At 50.6% G+C, this 19888-nt stretch overlaps 7 protein-coding genes across 7 annotated transcripts; 4 read left to right on the top strand and 3 right to left on the bottom strand.

Moving 5' to 3' along the window:
- Window positions 1-926: 926 nt before the first annotated feature.
- On the top strand, window positions 927-2936 carry VTP21DRAFT_5389 (uncharacterized protein; the record flags this gene model as incomplete). The annotated part of the gene is made up of 3 exons (XM_069395904.1): window positions 927-1036; window positions 1127-1727; window positions 1785-2936. The coding sequence occupies 3 exons, from the start codon at window positions 927-929 to the stop codon at window positions 2934-2936; spliced, it is 1863 nt and encodes a 620-aa protein (XP_069247957.1).
- Window positions 2937-2966: 30 nt separating this feature from the next.
- VTP21DRAFT_5388 (uncharacterized protein) lies at window positions 2967-3513 on the bottom strand (the record flags this gene model as incomplete). Its single annotated transcript, XM_069395903.1, has 2 exons — window positions 2967-3164; window positions 3367-3513. The coding sequence occupies 2 exons, from the start codon at window positions 3511-3513 to the stop codon at window positions 2967-2969; spliced, it is 345 nt and encodes a 114-aa protein (XP_069247956.1).
- A 195-nt stretch (window positions 3514-3708) lies between these two features.
- On the top strand, window positions 3709-5941 carry VTP21DRAFT_5387 (uncharacterized protein; the record flags this gene model as incomplete). The annotated part of the gene is made up of 2 exons (XM_069395902.1): window positions 3709-4048; window positions 4131-5941. The coding sequence occupies 2 exons, from the start codon at window positions 3709-3711 to the stop codon at window positions 5939-5941; spliced, it is 2151 nt and encodes a 716-aa protein (XP_069247955.1).
- Window positions 5942-7023: 1082 nt separating this feature from the next.
- Window positions 7024-11065, top strand: VTP21DRAFT_5386 (uncharacterized protein; the record flags this gene model as incomplete). The annotated part of the gene is made up of 8 exons (XM_069395901.1): window positions 7024-7336; window positions 7448-7809; window positions 7874-7973; window positions 8059-8464; window positions 8551-8743; window positions 8814-8945; window positions 9019-9362; window positions 9463-11065. 8 exons carry the CDS (start codon window positions 7024-7026, stop codon window positions 11063-11065), a joined length of 3453 nt encoding a protein of 1150 aa, XP_069247954.1.
- A 384-nt stretch (window positions 11066-11449) lies between these two features.
- On the bottom strand, window positions 11450-14051 carry VTP21DRAFT_5385 (uncharacterized protein; the record flags this gene model as incomplete). The annotated part of the gene is made up of 7 exons (XM_069395900.1): window positions 11450-11892; window positions 11977-12237; window positions 12297-12481; window positions 12564-12815; window positions 12893-13236; window positions 13331-13578; window positions 13775-14051. The coding sequence occupies 7 exons, from the start codon at window positions 14049-14051 to the stop codon at window positions 11450-11452; spliced, it is 2010 nt and encodes a 669-aa protein (XP_069247953.1).
- Window positions 14052-14424: 373 nt separating this feature from the next.
- VTP21DRAFT_5384 (uncharacterized protein) lies at window positions 14425-15842 on the top strand (the record flags this gene model as incomplete). The annotated part of the gene is made up of 3 exons (XM_069395899.1): window positions 14425-14721; window positions 14791-15702; window positions 15768-15842. The coding sequence occupies 3 exons, from the start codon at window positions 14425-14427 to the stop codon at window positions 15840-15842; spliced, it is 1284 nt and encodes a 427-aa protein (XP_069247952.1).
- A 388-nt stretch (window positions 15843-16230) lies between these two features.
- On the bottom strand, window positions 16231-19089 carry VTP21DRAFT_5383 (uncharacterized protein; the record flags this gene model as incomplete). The annotated part of the gene is made up of 6 exons (XM_069395898.1): window positions 16231-16259; window positions 16320-16430; window positions 16504-17758; window positions 17824-18759; window positions 18836-18884; window positions 18950-19089. 6 exons carry the CDS (start codon window positions 19087-19089, stop codon window positions 16231-16233), a joined length of 2520 nt encoding a protein of 839 aa, XP_069247951.1.
- Between the last annotated feature and the right edge of the window lie 799 nt (window positions 19090-19888).

The raw sequence follows: 19888 nt of genomic DNA, 5'->3' as shown, positions 1-19888 counted from the left end.
GGGGACCTGGGCAAAGAAATTATTTGGGCAAGTCCCTCCACTGGCGATAGGCAAGGCCCTTGCCGGGGGGTTTGAGTGTATACCATTCAGCCAGATCCAGCATGTAGAGTGCGTGGTATCTCTTCCATAAGCATTCTTTTGGCCGTTACAGATTATTCTTGAAAGAGCGAGCCGAATGAAAACTTCCGCTTTTGCGTGTGTGGCCCGACGGCAAGTAGGTTGAATCGAATCGAATCAGAACCTATCTGGCAATATCCGGACATTTTTCAAAAAGATAGTGAAACTGTCCATACTATTCAGAAAAACGCAGCCCCAATATAAATGTTCAATTTTATGGCCCTAAGAGCTTCGTTGGGACGCGGACCAATGGGTGCTGAGATAAGCTAGTTTGGGAACAAGCGCTGGAACCAGTGCAAACTCGAGCAGCCATTCGCAGTTGGATAGAGATGGAAGAAAAGGCGGCAGAGGAGATTATTCACTCCTCTTGGCGCATTGTTTTTAGCGGGCAATTTTTATTTCCAAACTGTGTCTCTGCGGTGCTATGGCTCGAGTTAGGCGCAGAGATAGGCTTTCGCCTATTTGAATAGGGGGTTAGAATAAGCATGTGATAGGGGACTAGAGAAGAGAACAGCCAGCTGAAAAAATAGAGGCGAGATTCTTTTCCGCTTTGTCAAAAAGGAACCGACTTAGGGTTACCAAGCCACTCGCGCCCTCTCGAAGAACCAGTTACTATGGATGCGGATTAAACCGAGAATTTCGGTGTCACTTTGTTAATTCTGGTGCCACATTTTTTTTTATACAATCATCTCGCGCCTCTGGAGTTCCCAGCACGCGCAAACAAGGAGGGCGTTAGCATATTGAACTTTGGCTTTGTTCCGAGATTGTAGCATTCGATTATTTATTTTTCCTCTCCATCCAATGCACCGATGAAACGAGCATTCTTGACTTGTATCCTCTTAGGGTCTCTAACTTCCGCTACTCTTGCACTGACTCCACAGAAACGTTGGGGCCATGGTGCTGCTTTGGTCGACAATAAGTATGGAAACAATCAATCATGTCCAATGACGATAATTTTGGTTTATTCACTGTGTTCTTTCATTTCAACGCTCTTGTTTTGATGCACTAGGCTATATCTGTATGGTGGCATGACGGTGGAAGCCACCAAGCAATCCACTAACGAGCTTTTAGTCCTCGATATGACGCAGTCTTTCGCGTTGGGAGGCAGTGACTACAATTTCGCTAGCGAGCCCAGCAGTACCGGCCCAGCAGTAGCGTTCCCAGGCTTTTCCGTTGGTGGCCCTGGAAACAAACATCTGTATCTCTACGGAGGGAACATCTCTGAGCCATCCCCATTCTATTACTATAACACGGTTTCAGGTACCTGGAATCATCCGGAAGGGGCCGTATTGCCGGATCCGAGGAGGAGGCAGGGCAGAAATATGGTGTCGCATCTTTCGGACGGTAAATTGTATGTCTGGGCTGGAGAAGACCCAAACACGGAAAACCCCGTGACGAATGAATTGTGGTTGCTGGACACAACTCAGAGTCCGGGAACAAATTTTGTGAGGGCGACGGCCTCTGGCGCTCCAAATGCACGCGTTCATCATGGGCTGGTCATGGTGGGTGACAATATTTACGTGATCGGGGGGGCAGCTGGAAAAGAGGCATTGGTGGAGATGAGCCGGATCGACTGCTATAATGTGCGCACGAGTTCATGGACCACGCTGGTAAGTACCGTCTGCGAGCGTTTGTTTTTCTGGACCTTATGTTGGCCCTACCATTAGACCGCAGGCGGGGCTCTTCCTGCTCCGCGCCAGGGCCATTCCACGGTCGCGACTCACGATGGAAAAATCATCCTATTCGGGGGTTCCAACGCGGACTATTCCACTTATTATTCGGATATTGCCGTGCTCGACACGACCCAGAATCCGCCCACGTGGAGCGCTCCAACCACGCAGGGAACTAAGCCGGCCGGTCGGCAAGAGCATTCCTGTACGATGGCCGGCACTCGAATGGTGTGTGCATTTGGGCAGATTAAAGAAGGCGAATCGGATGTAGGCGACAATACCATCTTCGCTTTGGACACCAACACTTGGACTTGGTTGACGCAATACACGCCGGATCGACTCGACTTGACCGCTGCAGCGCCCCCCGCCTCCACCTCTCCCTCGAGTTCGCCTCCTTCGGCAACCAAGTCCGGTTCGGCCGCCTCTCCCCAGACCCCGGCCGATTCGGCTCAGAATTCGGCCCCGACCTCCACGGCCAGCTCCGACCTTAAAAGCGGCAGCAGTCCCGCTGCAGGCAACGGACCGTCCGTTCCGGCTCTGGCGGGCGGCATCACAGGCGGCGTGGTTGGCCTTGCGGCGTTGGGCGCCGCCATCTTCCTCTTCATTCGTCGCAGCAAACGTAAGCAGCACGACGAGTTCTACTCGGTCCCCTTCGAGAGTGTCCGACGCGACTTCGGCAAGCCACCCATCAGCATAGGGCGTGACCCCGCGCTGTATTCGAGCGCCAGTGTTTCGGACGTCAACGATATCGAGCTCGCGTCCAGCCATCGGAACTCGCTCTCGGGGCCGCCGTTGGCGCCCGCCTCCTACGAGGGGATGCAGCCGGACCATCACCGACACGGTGCGGCAGGGTATGAGCCCCACTATCGGGGGGAGGAGGACCTTGGGGAGCAGGCCCGCGGCTATGGCGGGGGCTATGGATATGGGATGGACAAGGGGCCCGACGATGCGCTCTACGGGCGATCGCACTATGCCGATCGGGATGATGGCCCCGGGTATGCTGAGCCGCAGCAGGCTGAGAATCGGCCTCCGCCGTCTCAGTGGCAAGTTCGAAATGGCGCTGCGGAGTGGGAAGATCTCGACGAAATCCCGCAAGCACCCCCAACGTCATCCTCCCATGAGGCTGGCCATCCAAATTGGCGCTCGTAGGAGTTTCCGCTTCCATGTATGAACATTAGGTTAATGAGGCCCTGGTGACGCTGCGCCCTGCCTGCCTACGCAATCCCTATTTAACAGTTGATTATTTAATACTTTTCCTATTTCTATGCTTTGTAATACCCTCCCAAGACGATATCTCATCCCCTTGATTCCCCGCCGACGCGGTTTAAGGTTGTGGGATCTTTTTCCCCGACCCCCGGCCGCGTCTGGGGCTGATTCCTAGAAGAATGGCTGTGTTTTCCCCTTCCCGACTCGATTGTGTTTTGAATACATCCAAGTGCTTAATCGGTTTCGCTGAGCCGCAAATCGCATCGGCCCTTATCGCACGCAAGCATTGGTATTTCCCCCCTCACCAAAGCAGGCGAGGAGACCGGAATTCTCTTTAAGTTGTGGATCGCGATAAGTTTCACATTCCGCGTACCAATGGATCGCACCCAACCTTAAACTCTAGAGAGCTCGTTCCTTCCTGCCCATTCCTCATCATTTCTCCCATTCGCCTCCCATTTGCATCCCTATCGCTAGCAGCCGGAGCGCCGCATATCGCTATCGCCTCTTCTGCCGTGGCCATTCCCGCTGCATTTGCTCTCATTGCACCCCCTCCCCCCCCCTTTATTCGACCTCCGCCCTAGTGCGCTCCCATCACTTCCCACACCGGCAATAACAACAACAATAACATCGGCAACTGCACCAGCAACAACAGCACTAGCAGCAGCTCCCCCAAAATAAAGTCACGGAATTTATCCGTCGTAATTCCTTCCAAGGCATGAATAAAATCCGTCCTCGTAGGTCCGATAAGGACTTGCGTCGCGCAATCAAGGACAAGATATCTGGGCCCATTGGCCCGCCGACGCGCAATGACCCCACCCTCACCCCAAGCACCAAGGTCATTAAAGCCATCCAAGACTATCGTGCAACCCGCCCGGGAGAGCTCTCTTTCCGCCAGGGAGACTTCTTCCTGGTCGTGAACAAGCAATTCGGAGACTGGATCGAGGCTTGCAATCCAGTGACCAAGGCGAGGGGGCTCGTGCCGCTCGCATGCTTCCAGATGCTAGAAAGCACCGCCCCACAGGTCGAGAGCCTGCCCACGCGGAAGCAAGGAGATGGTAAGTGGGCACAGCAAGCTAGTCCAATGGGGGGGGATCCGATTCTAACCGTGTTTCCCTTTCTCTTCCCCATCCGCGACAGATTTAGCCGAGAAGAAGGCCGCTAAAAAAATACAATCTCTCTATGGAGTCGTCATGTACGATTTCCGCGCCGAACGAGAGGACGAGCTCGAAGCTAGACGAGGCGAAAGCCTTGTGCTTATTGCGCACTCGAGCCTGGAATGGTTTGTCGCAAAACCCATTGGCCGCCTGGGGGGGCCCGGGCTCATTCCGTGCGCATTCGTGGAGGTTCGAGATCCGGCCTCGGGCAGGCCGGTGCCAAACGTGGAGGCGCTGCTGCAGAAGGACTATATCCCAAAGGTTGAAGAGTGGAAGAAGATGGCCCGGGGATACGAGGCAACGAGTATACCGCTGGGGCGATTCGACTATGGCCAGAAGATGGCTGCCAGAGAAAATCGGATAGCGGAGGAGGAGCTAGACGAGACGGACGAGAGCGAGGATGAGGTGTTCGAGAGATACCAGGGTCCCCCTCCGAAGCACCACCCGCATCCTTTGCAACAGCAAGGGCTTCCTCTTCAAACTCGTGCACCCCAACCGCAATACCAAGCCCCATGGCCACAGCAACACCTGCACAATGTGAAGAAGATGCCATCCCTAGAACACATGCAGCAACGCAACCTCCCTCCTCAACTGCGCAAGATGCCCTCGATGGACCATCAGCAATTGAGACAGCCGCGGGCAGAATCTCCCGCACTACCACCGAAAACCACGCATCCTTCTGAGTGGCAACTACAGCACCAGCAGCATCAGCAGCATCAGCACCAGCACCAGCACCAACAGCAGCGCACGCCAACACCCCTCCAGCCGATCATGGAACGAAACGGCCCCTCCCCTGTGCCTCACAACGTAAACCGCCATCCCCTCAAACGATCCGGCACCATGGACAGCGATACGCTCGGTGATTTCGGCGATCGCTTGCACCTAAACAAACCGCGGGAGAACGAGGATACCGTCGTCTCCGCGGGAGTCGACTCATTCTACTATGACGAGGGCGAATACTGGTTCATTTGCCACGCCGAAACTAGGTCGGGAGAGCGGCGCAAGCTTTACCGCACCTACGGCCACTTTTATGGGTTCCAAGTCGCACTTCTCGATCGCTTTCCTCGCGAAGCAGGTCGAGCAGGCGATGAGCGAATTCTGCCCTACATGCCCGGCCCCACCTCTGCGGTCGACGACGCCATCACCGCACAGCGCCGCGTCGATTTGGACGTCTATGTGAAGGAGCTGTGTCAATTGCCTGAGCGCATTCGAGGTGCCAGTCTGTTTGACCAGCTGTTTGGTTTGCAGGGCCGCGACCATAGAGACGACACGCCCGACTTCGCCGTGCAAAAGCAAGGCCTGGACTCGTCTTCGAGTCTGCACCCGCCTCCCACTCCGGGCACAAATGGTGGCGGTGGATACACTTCTCACCCGAACTCTCCCATGTCATCGGCCCCTCCTTCGCCAATCCCGGATCAGCCGAAAACAGCAGTGCAGGCTATGATCGACAGCCTGCCCACGCCTCCTATTGGAGCCGGCGACCAAACCACCAGCCACCCCAGTTATCCGCAACAGCCCTCACTCCGCACGCGCACAGAGCAACACCTCATCAAGGTTAAGATTTTCCACCACCAAGACGAGATTATCGTGATCCGCGTGCCATTCGATATCACGGCGGACGAGCTGCGCATGAGGGTGGATGAGCGAATCACGCTGCCACCAACGGTGGCCCAGTGGGAAATGGTGTATAAAGACCCGACCACCGGCGAGCGCTTCCCAGTCCAAAAGGACGAAGACTTGGATAGAGCGTTGGCGAAGGATGCAAACAAAATTTTGGTGCATATCGAGTATTAGCCATTGGAGATGGAGCTAGTGCTAGGCAAAGTATCTTAATTGTGTATAGCGGAATAGTGGCTGAGTTAATCCCAAAGACTTTTTTCAAATCTTATTCTTATATTCTCTAACTTCTTGCCCTATTCCTTTTTTTTTTTCTTAATATTTCTGGATACCGTTTTCTACTCTATTTTCCTCTCTTTTTTATTTCTGGTTTGTAGTATAGGTTTTCTGTCAACCCCCCTTTTATTTATTGTGTTGTGTGTTTCTCTCTCGAAAATAAGACCCCTTGATATAGGAGTTGTATGTATACTTTTGTTTATCTGTTACTTTCTATAGTTATGTGTGGAAAATAAAAATGCCATCCCCTAGGATCACGTGTCCCTTTCACCGTCTCAGGTTGGGCCTCTATGGGTGGAGGGAGGCCGGCTCTGGCACCCTTGCGATTGCTTAGGGCAAAGAGTCTTAAGAGAAGCCTGCAAATTCCACTGAGGAAGTGCTTGGGAACTGGCTAGTGACGATTGGGTATGGGCGAACCGTCTAAGCCCTATATGGAGTTGGTTGGAGGGATATCTAGCTTATCTGCTATGCATGCTTGCAATCCACCTCATTTGACTAGGAGGAGAGGGGTATAGTTGAATAGATTGGATGGGACACTTGGAGAACGCGCGGCCAGCATTGCCCGAGCATTTTTGGAAGCAAAAGTCCCAGGTCTAATAGATTATCCAGGGTCGTGCAGTGTATGGAGGGAGGCAGAGCAAAGCAGAACTCACCATCCTTGGTTGATGCCTGTCAGAAATCCACCACGGCGTTGAATTGGCTGGGTTTCCGTGGGATGGCCCTCGATTTTCATGATTTAGAGATTGCATCCGGCGGAAATATCTAGAAGCGAGTCCGGCTGGACAAATTTGGGCAGAAGCACGGTGTAATTCTAACCTAACCTAGGATGTTATTTTGGTGCTACTCAATCTAAAAAAAATTCTTGTATAGGATCCAGATCGTGGACATGTGTTGAACGATAAAGTGATCTATATTCTAGGCAAAGGATTAGAGATTGCACAGCCTCTTAGCATATTTCTGGAGTAGTCACCGAAATCGTATCCATGAGCAATCACAATGCTTACCAATCTTTCCAGTACTCCCTGCCGCCCTCCTCGATGACATCGCCTCCTCTCGCCTTTCCCCAGCAACAGCCCCCCCAATACTACATGCCAATGCAGCGCTCCGCTGGCACTGCTTATTCGCAAGCACTCAGTGCTACAGCGCAGCATGCCGCCTATACTTCGGACCAGCAGCAGCAGCAGCAACAGCAGCAGCAGCATGGACAGTATTCGCAGATAACCGATCATGGGTTGGCACTACAGCGACTAGAGGCCTTGAAAGCTCAGATGCGGGAGGGATGCGGCTCATTTAAGGGTGAGTTACCTACGATGGTTTTCATTTGTCATCGGCTCGCCCCGAGATCTCGGTTGGATATATGCGGTCTGTTCCATTACTAATATTGGTGATGACCTTTTTTCCCACTAGGAACGCCAATATTCGCACAACAGTTACACACTCCGATCCATGCGCGCATGCCCTCTCAGCCAATTCCAAATTCTCGCCTGGCATCCTGCCAATCTTTGATTTCCAAAGATGGAGCTTCTGCTGTCACGACAGCGGCCGTCGGCGGGGCAACCAGGACAACGACTGGGAGTGCTGTGGGAATGAACACCGAAGAGAAGCGCCGGCAGGTGATCGCTAATAACAACCGTCAGCTGAAAGAGCTACAAAAGTTGCTCCAGCTTAGGGAATCATTCCCTCGCGCCTGCCAGCAGCTAGTCGAATGGTGCAAGGACGAACGGGCGTACCATCCGGAAACAGATGACGCACTATTTGCGTGCTTGCAGGTTGCCACTATTGCTTCATCCCAAGCAATCCTTTGTCCCTGACGCTGTTATTCCCCTATTGTAGTATATCCACTACTACGGCCCGAGATATAATTTTATAGAGGCGGCCCGAGTATTCCAGGTTGTCTCGCAATTCTTGGATCGGTTTTCTCGCGAACAAGCTGGTACATACCAAATTTGTTTTTCCTCCCTCGGTTGCATATATGCTCAGCATTCCTGTGCTGTTTTTTTTTTGTGTGTGTGTAATAGCTAAACTCTCGGAGCAAACTCGAGCATGGACATTGGCCGTCGCTCAGCACAACAAGGCGGTTGCAACTGGGCAACGGCAGCTTTTATCCTTTGCGGGCCCCTTTCATCCGTCTCAAAATGCGATCAATTCCTCTAATATTGCATCGGTCAACGGCGGCCAAGTCCCTCGAGCGTTAATACAGCAAATTGCTCAGGTTCAGCAGCACCTCGCTTCTCGCCAACTGCAGCAGCAGAAACAGCAGCAGGCAACTTCCCAGCTGCCCGCTAGGGAACTCAGCGGCCCAAATGCTCCTGTATATTGTCGGTTTCAAACCTTTTTGGTGCGACCCTTTCGACTTCAACACAATAAAATTGTGACCGAAGTACCCATATTCATGGGCACCGATAGTTTTAGGCGACTATGGAGGTGGGGCGAGTCTTTTTTTTTCTTACTATCCTATTCATCACTGATTTTGTACTTTTACGGTATCTTTTTTTTTAAACTCCACATAGCCCCATGAAAGCGACCTCGATTTCGCCTGAGCTACCCGAGTCGGACCTCCCACTCACGTTCCAACTCACTGCCGTCAAGATTGCTCAGGACAAATCGAAAAAGGAGGAAATAGACCATACTGATCCACACAAATGCGAATGGCCCGAGAACTTCTACGTGGAGCTGAATGGAAGCTTGGTCCAGCTCACCAAGGCAAGGAAGCATTGCTTATGATAGGGACTACAGCATCCAAGCTGATGTGGTCTTTCATTATGTTCTATAGAAGCAAAAAGTAAGCTTGCCCGGGAGATCCAATTCCTTTGCCTATGTGGGGAAGAATCGCCCGGTGGATCTGTCACCGTACCTAAGACAGGGGCATAACATCCTGAAGCTGGTGCAGACGTCGTGTGTTTGTGTAAGTTTTTGTCTTCCAACGAGTGCGTGTTATTGTAGTTTATACCCTAATCATTTCTCCATTCTACCGTTAGTCCTATGGGTTTTCGATCCAAATTTTTGCTCGAGAGTCACAGGAATTCATAGAGAAAAAGGTCTCGTCTCACCTCCTCGAGGAGGAGAATAGCATCTCGCTCTTGAAGCGCCTGCTTTCGGGGAAACGGATTGGCGCAGACGACAACGGTGCCGAAGAAGAGAGTGATGACGACCTAGAGATTCTGCAAAAGAACTTGCGTATATCACTTCGGTGTCCAATCAGCATGACTCGAATCCGGTTTCCGGTGCGCGGGGTTGAGTGCCGTCATATCGAGTGTTTCGATCTGCAGTCCTATCTCGAGATTAATCGATCCACACAGCTATGGAAATGTCCACACTGCAAGTATGTCGGAATTCCATAAATGCCCTTTTTTTCAGGCATGGTTCAGGAATCTAATATACTCATATTCCCTTCCCCCCCTTTTTTTTTCATTTGCTCTCAGCAAAACCACTACTTCTGAACGACTCCGAGTGGACGCATTTTTGCAGCGATTACTCCGAGAAGCTCCCGAGAACGCAAGCGATGTTGAACTCGATGCGGATGCGCAGTGGACTGTAGTGGCAACTGTGGACTCGGACAGTGACAATGATGACGACGATGATGACAATGTGGGCGGACATGGGAGTAGTGAATCGGTGCTAAAGGTTCCAGCCGCCGCCAGTGCCTCCCCCAAGACAACCACAGCTAGGCCTATCGAGGTAATCTGTTTGGACAGTGACGATGAGAATACCACATCAGCCCCGGTCGCTTCGACTGCACCAGTGGCCGGCCAAAAGAGACCGCGTGAAGAAACAATAGATTCCGGCTCTTTTTCGGAATCGAATTCTATGTCCCTCGGTCTTGCCCTTCCCGGTGGAACATCCATGCCATCCGGCAGACTCTCACCCCCGGCTATTATGCGGCAGAGAGGCAGTGCGGAGGCTAACACGATACCCCCATCCTCTCCGAACCCAAGTATTGGATCCAGTATTCGGGCATCGAATGGGAGCGATTCGTTGATATCGCCAAACCAACCCTCCATGCCTCGCTCAAGCATCCCCCCGTTAACCTCTGCTCCTATGCATGCCCCACAGGTCCAAGGCGAAGTGGCACAAACTCAGGTGCCATTCTCAAACCAGCTATCGTCTTCGCTTCAGCCCTTGCACCGGCTACAAAACCCCCCACACCACCATCAGCGAACCCACCAACAACTCAATCGGCACAAGCTCGGGCTGCAGTTGAGTTCTTTCTCTGTTCCACAAGGTTCGGCCACGATCTCTCTGCCATCTTCCTCTCTACCTTCTCCAGTTGGCACCTCCTTCGGGGCGTTCTCGCCCGGGATGCTCACCCCTATGAGCGCATTATCCCGCGAAATGGGCAACATTTTCTTCGACATGTCATCTACGTCCAGTGCTGGGCAGCCAGCCGCCTCGGAGGTTGCTCAGACGCAGCACCGATCTTCTCGCTCATTCTCTTCTCATAATCACCCCTTCCAGCCCCAGCCCCAACCTGCTTTTCAGTCACAGGTGCCAACGTTCCAGAGCAGAAGAAACGCAGCCGGGGGTGAATCAATGGGTCCGTCTCCGTTTGCTTCGTTTGCTGTGCCAGGCTCGCGGGACCGCATGGGTCCTGCTTCGCAAGGCTTGGGAGTAGGCGCGGGAATCAGTCCTTTTCTCTCCCGCGGCGGTAGCGCCAGCTCCAACTTCAGTGCTAGTACAGGCGCCGTCTCCGATGTGAATCCGGTCAGCACAAGCGGGGCGTTGCAAGAGGTAACCCCACCTGCTTCGGAGCATGTCAACTCTCCGCCGCAATCCCACCCCGTGCCGGGTTCGGCTCCCACAGGATCTGTAACTCTGCCGACAGAGAGCGCCCATACGAGACACATGGATGCTATCGACGGAGGGGATGGGACGATGGCGTGCGAGAGCACGGAGCAAGATAGCGGGAGAGCGAATGATAGAGAAGAGGGGGAGATGGTGGAGGATGACGAGGAGCAAGAAGAGGACGAAGAAGAGGAGGAGTTCTTAGAGGAAATGTGCAGTGGAAATGTTCGAGTTGAAGTGTAATTGGGCGACGATGAATATATATATATGCATATACATATATATATATTCTAAATACTTGTGAATAAGTATTTTTACTTGTCTTAATGCTTTCTCCTTTTACTCTATGTATATCAGTGCCCCCCCCCCCCCTTTTTTTTTTTGCTACTTCTCTTTCTTAATACTTATACTTATAGCTCTTTTTTTTTTCTCGTTTTCCTCCCTTTTGCATGTTGTGGCGATGGCTACGCAAATACCATAAAAGAATTTCTTTTATCATAATGATATGAGTCTTGAGGAAGCAATGAAATGAGAGGAGAGATCACAAAAGGATGCACCCAAATGCCCGTAAGGATTTATATATATAGATAGATTTTTTAAGAAAAAGATTCGCTGAGAGTCGGCATCTCACCAGTTCCGAAGCGCCCTCTCCACCCGCTCCAAAAATCGGTCCACGGTGGCCTCCGCCTCTGTGGCCTCGATCTTCTCCTCTGCGCCTCCCTCCGGCTTCTCCGCCTCTTCCTTCTCCTCTTTTGGTTTCTCAATCTCTCTCTCTTTTGCCTCCACCATCTGCCGCTGCACCCAAGGCATTCTTCGTCCCAGGCTCTTGAGCATCTTTTCCAGCTTCGACTCGCCCTGCCGCCACATGTCCCCGAATCTGACTCGCTCCGGCGATTCTCTATACTGCTCCGCCAATTTTAATAGTTCGTCCGCCTCTGTCTCCGGGAGCGAAGCGTCCTCCACCTGGTCGTAGACCAAGCGTTTAGGGTGCCCGCGCTCATCCGAGCGTGTGCTGACGTAGAACCAGTTGATGACGGAGGTGGAGCCTGGAAGGTGTGGGTCATAGGGACCTGAATGGCAGGAGGTGATCCGAGTCAAAAGCAAGTTCATAAAAGGGAGGGAAAAATGAATGCAAACAAGAGGTGTGCACTTACCGACGATGGCGCCAATGAAGGGCTCGACTGCGGCCCCGGCATCTCGGAAGAGCCGTTGATAGTTGGTTTGGTTTTGAATATCGGTCAAACTAGGATCCGGCACAAAGGTCGGATGTGAGTGGTACCATCCCACCACTCGCATGTTAAGCTCCGTGATCCGCTGCCGAACTTCCAGTTCCGAGGCGGGATCCATCTCGACATTGACATGGTTTTGCCCGGTCTGGAGCGAGCGGCAGGGGAACGCTGCCTTGACTTTGATTTCTATTGCAAACAGACATGCATTCATATCATTTCAGTGATGCAGTGTCAGGGGCACATACTCTGTTCCTGCGAATCCCACTCTCCGGCAAGAAATCCGATAATCTCCGTGGTCATGAGGTGCGCATGGAAGTCCATTGCGAGGACAACATTTGTGTGCACGACGATCGAGAAGGGCTGGCAGCCAGCAATGCCGGATTCAGGGGGGCCACTGAAGGGTTCACACTTTATCATGGTAAGAGGATCGCTATATCCAGAGAGAAAAAAAAAGAGTGGCTCTATAACCCCCAAGCTGTCTCAAACATGGCATCGACATATTTTGGTTTTACCTATAACTATCTGCCGTTAACTGCGCAAAATTGATCGAGGAGCGGGCACGTCTTAATCTTGACTTGCTGTACTCTGTCCGACCGTCTCCATCATATATAGCTTCCGACTGCGACGGCTGCGTTTGCGACTGTGGTGTCTTTGGATTCTGATTTCCTTCCTCGCTCTCGCTACTTTTGCTAGACAGCTCCTCCTTTTTCTTGGTCACTTTAGCCTTGGCTGGCTTGTTTACTTTCTCTTTGGTGATTTTTCCACTATAGCAATTAATACTGTTAAGTAAATTGCTAACTTGGATTTTTTTTTTTTGATTTCCACTTTGTTTAATACGCACTTCTTAACTGGAGATTTCTGTTCCGGTTTCTCTACATCACCGTTTTCGACGACCATGTCTGTACTCTCCTTCACTTCTTCTGTTACTGGCTCTTCTTTCTTCGGCTCCGTGCCCGCCTGGCTTACAGGAGTTTGATCGCTTCCGTTGCCATTTGCTGCCTTGAGAAGATAGGGCTTGGCAGCGGCCGAATTTGGGTCGAGCTCCTTTCCCGACAATGTGTAGCCTGCCCCGCTTTCTTTCACTTTGTCCGGGAGTGGTAGGCCATCACGGTAGAGCTTTATAAAATGCTTTTGTGCATGGGATCGAATAGAATTGGAGTCCCTGGTCTTGATGTGCCTGGCGAGCTGTTCAAAGAGGAAGTGAGGGCAAAAGAATAGTAAATCAGCTGAGGAAATAAGAGAGAGAGGCAACGCATGGGACGTGAGAAGTATCGCTTACCGCCTGCCAATCCCGCCCATATAATTCTAATGCTTCCAAGAAAAGTTTCTCCTCCTCCTCCGAGTAGGTCCCAACATTCATGCCCTCTCTTAGCTCCTTTTCCTTCCGCCGCTTTTTTGCCGAGGGTGGTCCGCTGTCTGTTGTCGTTGTCGTTGTCGTTGTCGAGGCATTCGTTGCTGCGTCGCCGTTGGTTTTCACCGGGGAATCGTCGTTGGAGGCTTCTTTGACGCTGCGCTTCTTCACTTTTGCTGCCATGAAAAGAGAGAGCGTTAATACATGCTGGAGGAGAGATATCCGGGGATAGGGCTATATCATTCAATAGCAATACGAAAATTTATCCTCCTCCTCCTTAATACTCGCAAGAAAAAAAAGTATCTTCCAGATAAGTCCATCTCTTTATCTTAGCCTACCCCGCCCAGTCCAATTTTAGTATCTGCTATTTACCTTGCTTTTTCGATTTTGGCTTCGGTGCATAATCCTCGTCTCCATCTACGTATTCGTCGTCGCTCACCTCCCTCTTGCCGTCGTAATATTCCCCATAGCCGTTGTTGTTGTACTCTGCGTAGTATGGGTGATCTTCGCCCCCGTCTCCGGCCGCTTCTTCCGCCAGAAGTTTAGCAATAAGGGCGGACGACATGGCCTCCTCCTGCTCCGTGGTCAGCGGCCGGGGAGGGGAAGAGCGTTTGCCACGGCCCCGCGCCGATTTTTGTTTAGGCGGCATCTTCCTTTATGTCGACACGCTATGAATAAGGATAATGATAATGGATATGGCTTGATTTTTATGATATATCTAGGAGGGATGAACGCGTATCTATGGGAGGGGGCACTAGATTATTCGATATATTTTTTAACGCGTCGATGAAAAGGTTAAAAAAAAACGCGTCGCGCGGGATTATCTCCTGTTTTTCGATCCGCTGACGTTTCACTTATCCCAAACATATCATTGGGAGCGTTGCCCATGTGATACTCCCTTTGCGCATTGACAAAGTCGAATGCAATCATAACAAAATTCGCTCGCTTATCCTTCCTCTTCGCTGGGTGCAAACTAAAGGTTGAGAGCCATGTGCCTTTATTTCCGCAGCATTCATTAAATAATGGAGACACCGCCCTCATCTTTATCCATCACCCGGCAAGATCTCGCCTCGCTTTTCCGCTGTAAAGCCTGCTCTCTTCCACTGCGCGAACCGGTCAGCGTCGCATGCGGGAACACGCTTTGTCGTGCTTGTCTTCCACCCCTGAGTGAGGTGGAGGCGCCTATGCGTCGCCTTGTGTGCCCTGCACAATGCGAGCATGGGGTTCACTACTATAACAACCTTGATCTGAAGACGGATGTCACCGTGAGTAAATTGTTAGAGATGGTGGAGCGAGAGAGTGACTCGGAGCGGCTGCAGGTTGGTCTTGCATTCCTGAATTAAGGATCGCAGAAATTCGAATTTGATTCTACTCCAATGTATAATTAGTCTGACATCCTGCGAGAGCTCGACTGCCAACTCTGCTACCAACTTCTCCACGAGCCCACTACCACTCCCTGCGGCCACACCCTCTGTCGCCTCTGCCTCTTCCGTTCACTTGACCACAGTTCGCTATGCCCCACATGCCGCTACTCCCTGCCGGGCTATTCTTTTTTCCATCACCACTCTCCGTCCAAATTGCTCACTACGCTGCTCACCATGCTCCTACCCAACCGTGTTCCCTCGCCATCTCCGCTCCCCGCTGAAGACAACCCCATGGTCCCCCTCTTTATTTGTACGCTCGTTTTCCCAAAGCAGCACTGCAGTTTGCACGTGTTTGAGCCACGGTACAGGCTGATGATAAGACGGTGCGTGGAGACCGGGAGAAACCAGTTTGGAATGGTCTTACCCGGCGCTACCGACGGAGAAGAACACGTTACCTATGGGACAATGCTTGAGATAGGCTCCATCCAGTATCTGCCGGACGGAAGGGCGCTAGTGGACACGGTGGGAAGCTACCGGTTTCGCGTTGTGGAGCGTGGAGAGTGTGATGGGTATGCGGTTGGGCGCATACAACGAGTGGAGGACATATCGATGGAGGAGGAGATGGAATTAGAGCGCTTAGCACTTGCAACCCACCCCGCACGTGATAGCAACGAGCTCACCACCACCGCGACGCTAAACGGGGATGAGCAAGACGCCGGAAGGGAGCATACTCTCGATGAGCTTGTGGCTATCGCTCGCGAGTTCTTGCGCGATCTATCTGAGGGAGCGTATACCTCCATTCTCTACAGGCGAATGATTGACGAGTACGGAGAGGTCCCCGACAATCCCGCCGATTTCTCCTTTTGGTGCGGCAGCGCATTATTTCTTGATGAATACATCAAGTACCAGCTATTACCCATCACTTCTGTCCGGCAGGTGAGTGTCGCTTCACACCGAATAATGATTGATGGCGGTAGTTGACGACTCGAACTTTTTCACAGAGGATGAAGCTTATTATCGGCTGGATCCACCAACTTCAGCGGCAGTGGTGGTATCGCGGTTGCACCATCGCTTGAGTGGTGTCGATACCATTTCCCCGTGCTCGGGGGATTCAATTTGTTATTTATTGGATACTTCAATTGTGTATTTTTACCCCCTTCCTCTCTCCTGCTACATAATAATAGGTGCTCTATGATCCTCTGAAAATAATCGTTTGGCGTTGAGTTTATTCTAGCTAATGTTGTAACTCACTCTAAATACATGAACTTTTTATTTGATTTATCTGGCTACGAGCTTGAGATAAAAGATAAAGGCTATTAACACAGGAAAACTTCAAGCATGCTCAACCTATCCCACGAGAAAAAAAAAATTGCCCCCTCTGGTTAGTCAAACCGTATCGAATTATGATGATTATAAACGTATGTAATAATTATAAGGTAAAATAGGGTAATATAAACACTAAGTTCAAGTACTATCGGCAATGACGAAAGGGTCTACAGAAAAAGGGCACTGTTAGGAAAGAGACTCTACACCGACGGATCGAATCCACCTACCCTCCATCCCATTCTGAAATGTGGAAATAGGAGAAGACACCGGACGCATACCTCGCTTAGAGTGGGAAACTTCGTCGAGCAAATCTCGCTCAGACTTGGATTTCCTAAATGCTAAACAAAATCCAACCTCCATCGTTAAAGGGATTTGATCGTACGCAAAAGTGAAAAAAAAGCGCTTTCTTACCGATCCACTTTTCCGAATTCTCCCGCTTTAAGGCTCGCTTAAACAACTGAAAGGACAAGTTTCGGACGCTTTCCGTTTCACTCCCAGGAGAGGGTAATTTCATGGAGGGTGATCGGTGCGTCCGTATTCCCACCTCTGAAGCGACGTCTGAAAGTGGGCGTTGTCGTATGCGCGGCGGAGTCACCAGTGGTTGCTTTTTTTGAGGCCGCAATGGTTGTGACGGCTGCTTCTCCTTCTCATTTGCTACTTGATTCGCGAGGGGATTGAATATCTGACTGGTGGATCGGCGAGGCTGAAAATGTCTTCGTAGGAAGAAGTCCCTCTCCGGTACAAAATGTTGTGATCGCGCGACAATGTCTTCCAGGATGGCTAGCCTTGCACGGGCATGTGGAACCGCAAACTTGGGTGAGTGATAAGCGGCAATCTCTCCGTTGATCATCTTCGCAAGCAAAAAGCTCTTCAGTTCCTTTTTATCGTAGAACACTGGAGGGTCGGGAAGAGGGGGTCCGAAGGAGGGAACATCTTTTCTGGCGACTATTTCGACCCGGTATGCCATCTCTTCTCCCCCCCAGCGCCCCTCCTCACGCACCAGTATGAATATATGCAAAAACTGGCTCCGCACCATTGCGGGATCGAATCTCGTGTCCTTTCCGTCCAAGAATACAATGGTGACGATGTCGTTTCCAATATGTCGCTTGCGAAGGATCTGATTCGCGTCCCCATGAGTGTAAGGAATAAGGGTGGATACGTGGTATACAATCTCAAAATGACGCCAGCTATCTTCGTAGTACGTGAACTCGCCCGATTCGCTCGTCTTCGTGTCCAACCCGCCTGAGAAGCCGGTGAATCCTCGAAGTGGCACTTTCCGCCCGAGAATATCAAGCAGCCGATAGAACCCCTCGCTTCCGGTGCAATTGCTCAACCATTCCTTCTCCTCTTTCTGCCCGGTTCCAATGAAGATGACGCCGAATTTATATTGCAGGTTGTGACGCAGCTCATCCAGTTTCACCAATTCACGTTCAAACGGATCATTTAGAAGTTTATGTAAGCGGGATGGGGCAACAGAAGGAAGTGCCATCTGTATTACTGCCTCCCAAAGGGTGGAGTTATTTGAGAAACCGGCTGAGAGTCGATGGTTTGAGGAGGATAGGGTGGAGGTAGAATTGATGGCATCTTTATGTTTACGGCCGAAGAGGGAGCGAGCTGGTGACGTGGAAACATTCCACTCCGGAACGAGAATGCGGATATCAGGTAGCTAATATGAAAAGAATATCAGCCTCTATTTACTTATGCCACGATGGTAAAGATGGAAAAAGGCACCTCTTTCCGCCTTAGTATGACACGAAATTGCGCACAATGTACGGGCGGCGAATCGCTTCCGTCCACTGGTGAGTCTACGGGTTCCTCTCTCGTGACCGAGATCACGACAGGGGAAGAATTGTCGATTCTTCCGCAGTAAGTACGATGCTCCTTACCAAGAAAATATTTGCGGAACCACTCGAATCCCAGATCAATATCCAAGGGGTATTCCTCGTAGTCTATCATATCTTTGGATGGTAACGCAGGAGCAGGCTTTTCTTCATCCTTTTCGCACTTGTCCTCCCCCTCCTCACCGATACCGATAACCAGGGTGCCCAGCCCTTCAACCCAAAATTTATATTCGCCTGTGACAAAAAGCTTTTCTCCCTTCTCTACGCCGACCCACTTTCTAGGCGATAAGCCTGAACCTCTTCTGACAGGCGTCGTAGAACTTAGGTCAATTGTTGGGGGAGCGGTGGATCGAAACAAGTGGCCCGCAGGACGCATGATGTTACGAACTGCTAGCTTAACTCGTGCAAAAGAAGAGCGGATTTTGGGAAATCGATGTACAGGTCTGGCATGCGAGTGTGAGAGTTTTGACGTAGGAGAATAGGCGCGGGAATGACCATATAGAGAATTACGGAAGGGGTTACGTCGTAAAGTGAAGCGTCTAGTTCGGCGAAAAAGGTGCTGAGTAGGTAGGGGCAAATTATGGATATTTGTTATGGGGTTGGTGTCATAGAGAGGCGGAAGTTCATCTGGTTGAGGATGAGTGGGGGTGGAAGGAAAGGAGCGAGAAGAACGAAATGTATAATGATCGCACTGTTTCGGGGTTGGCGTCGCAGCTATATTATTATGAAAAGTTTTCTGATCATGGAATGAAGATGCTCGATAGCAAGCAATGTCATTTTCAGAATAACGCTTAATATTTTTCAGTGAAGTAGAATTGTGATGATTCTATTGCCCATAGCAAATCAATTAGCTGGACACGTAAAATAAAGAGGAGAGGTCTGGATCATAGCCAGTGACTTACAGTCTGTTCAGAGAGGCCCAATGCAGCTGAAAATTTTCGAAATGCTATACTACATAATGAAAAAAATAAATAAAGATTAACATCTTTAATGCGATGTTATAGTATAGTAGTTACCCGTTTTCCTTTGGTCCATCCGCAGAAATACCATCAGGCAGTGGATGGGTTTTACTTAATGCTTCATATGATATACTCCGCGATGAGGAGGGTAACGCACTCATTGAATGGTGATGACGGTGCGCCTTTGATCGCGTCATTATTATTTATACTAACATCAGAGTAGAGTGAGAATCAAAATTTAGTATGAATAGGGAGACTAAGTCATACCCTTGATGCAAGAATACTAATCTAATGTGGATATGGTAATGGGGTACATAGTAGCGTTAGAGAATGTATTTACATCCCGTTTTTTCTTTCTGAAACGCGACTACCGAGGGGTTGTTTTTATTTAGTCCAAATTCAAGCCAAAAATTGGATCCCCCACATTAGTGTGGAACCGAGACCCCCCCCAAAGGGACGGCCCAGCTATAAGGGCCGAACCTGAGCAGGAAAACTTTGCAAACAGTCACCATCCTCTCCCCTCACCCTTGTCGTGGTAGCGAAGCTTGCAAGGTTATTTCTCCAGAGGATTGCAGAACACAGCCTCCACCAGGGCTGGGTTGATTTGGCTAGAGCTTATTTATAGAAGGATCAGCGTGATTGCGGGAGAAGTTTTGCAAGGGTGGGAATTCTAGAATGATAGAATTTCATTAACGATAAGACTTATTAGGCGCACGAAAAAGAAAGCTTAGATCAACCGCCTGAGATGAAAATCGAATGACAAAAAATCGTAAGGTATTTCGATATCTGATGGGTGGCAAAGCAAGTCACAATGCCGGAATAAATCGAATGATTTCAAAAAGAGAGTCATATTTACTTTTTCGTGCCAAGTTCCCGAGTGGGTCATAAAAAAGCACCTTCCGAGTCGCCTTTTCCATTCTTTTTTTTTTTTCTCTCAAACCTCTTTCATTGTCATTGCTCCTCGCTCATCATTATTCATCTTACTCTACTCATCGC

This window comes from Calcarisporiella thermophila, assembly GCF_041956535.1.
Source record: "Calcarisporiella thermophila strain CBS 279.70 unplaced genomic scaffold VTP21scaffold_22, whole genome shotgun sequence".
Lineage (NCBI taxonomy): Eukaryota > Fungi > Calcarisporiellomycota > Calcarisporiellomycetes > Calcarisporiellales > Calcarisporiellaceae > Calcarisporiella > Calcarisporiella thermophila.
The sequence above is the reverse complement of the archived record's forward strand: the minus strand, read 5'-3'. Positions and strand labels throughout refer to the sequence as shown.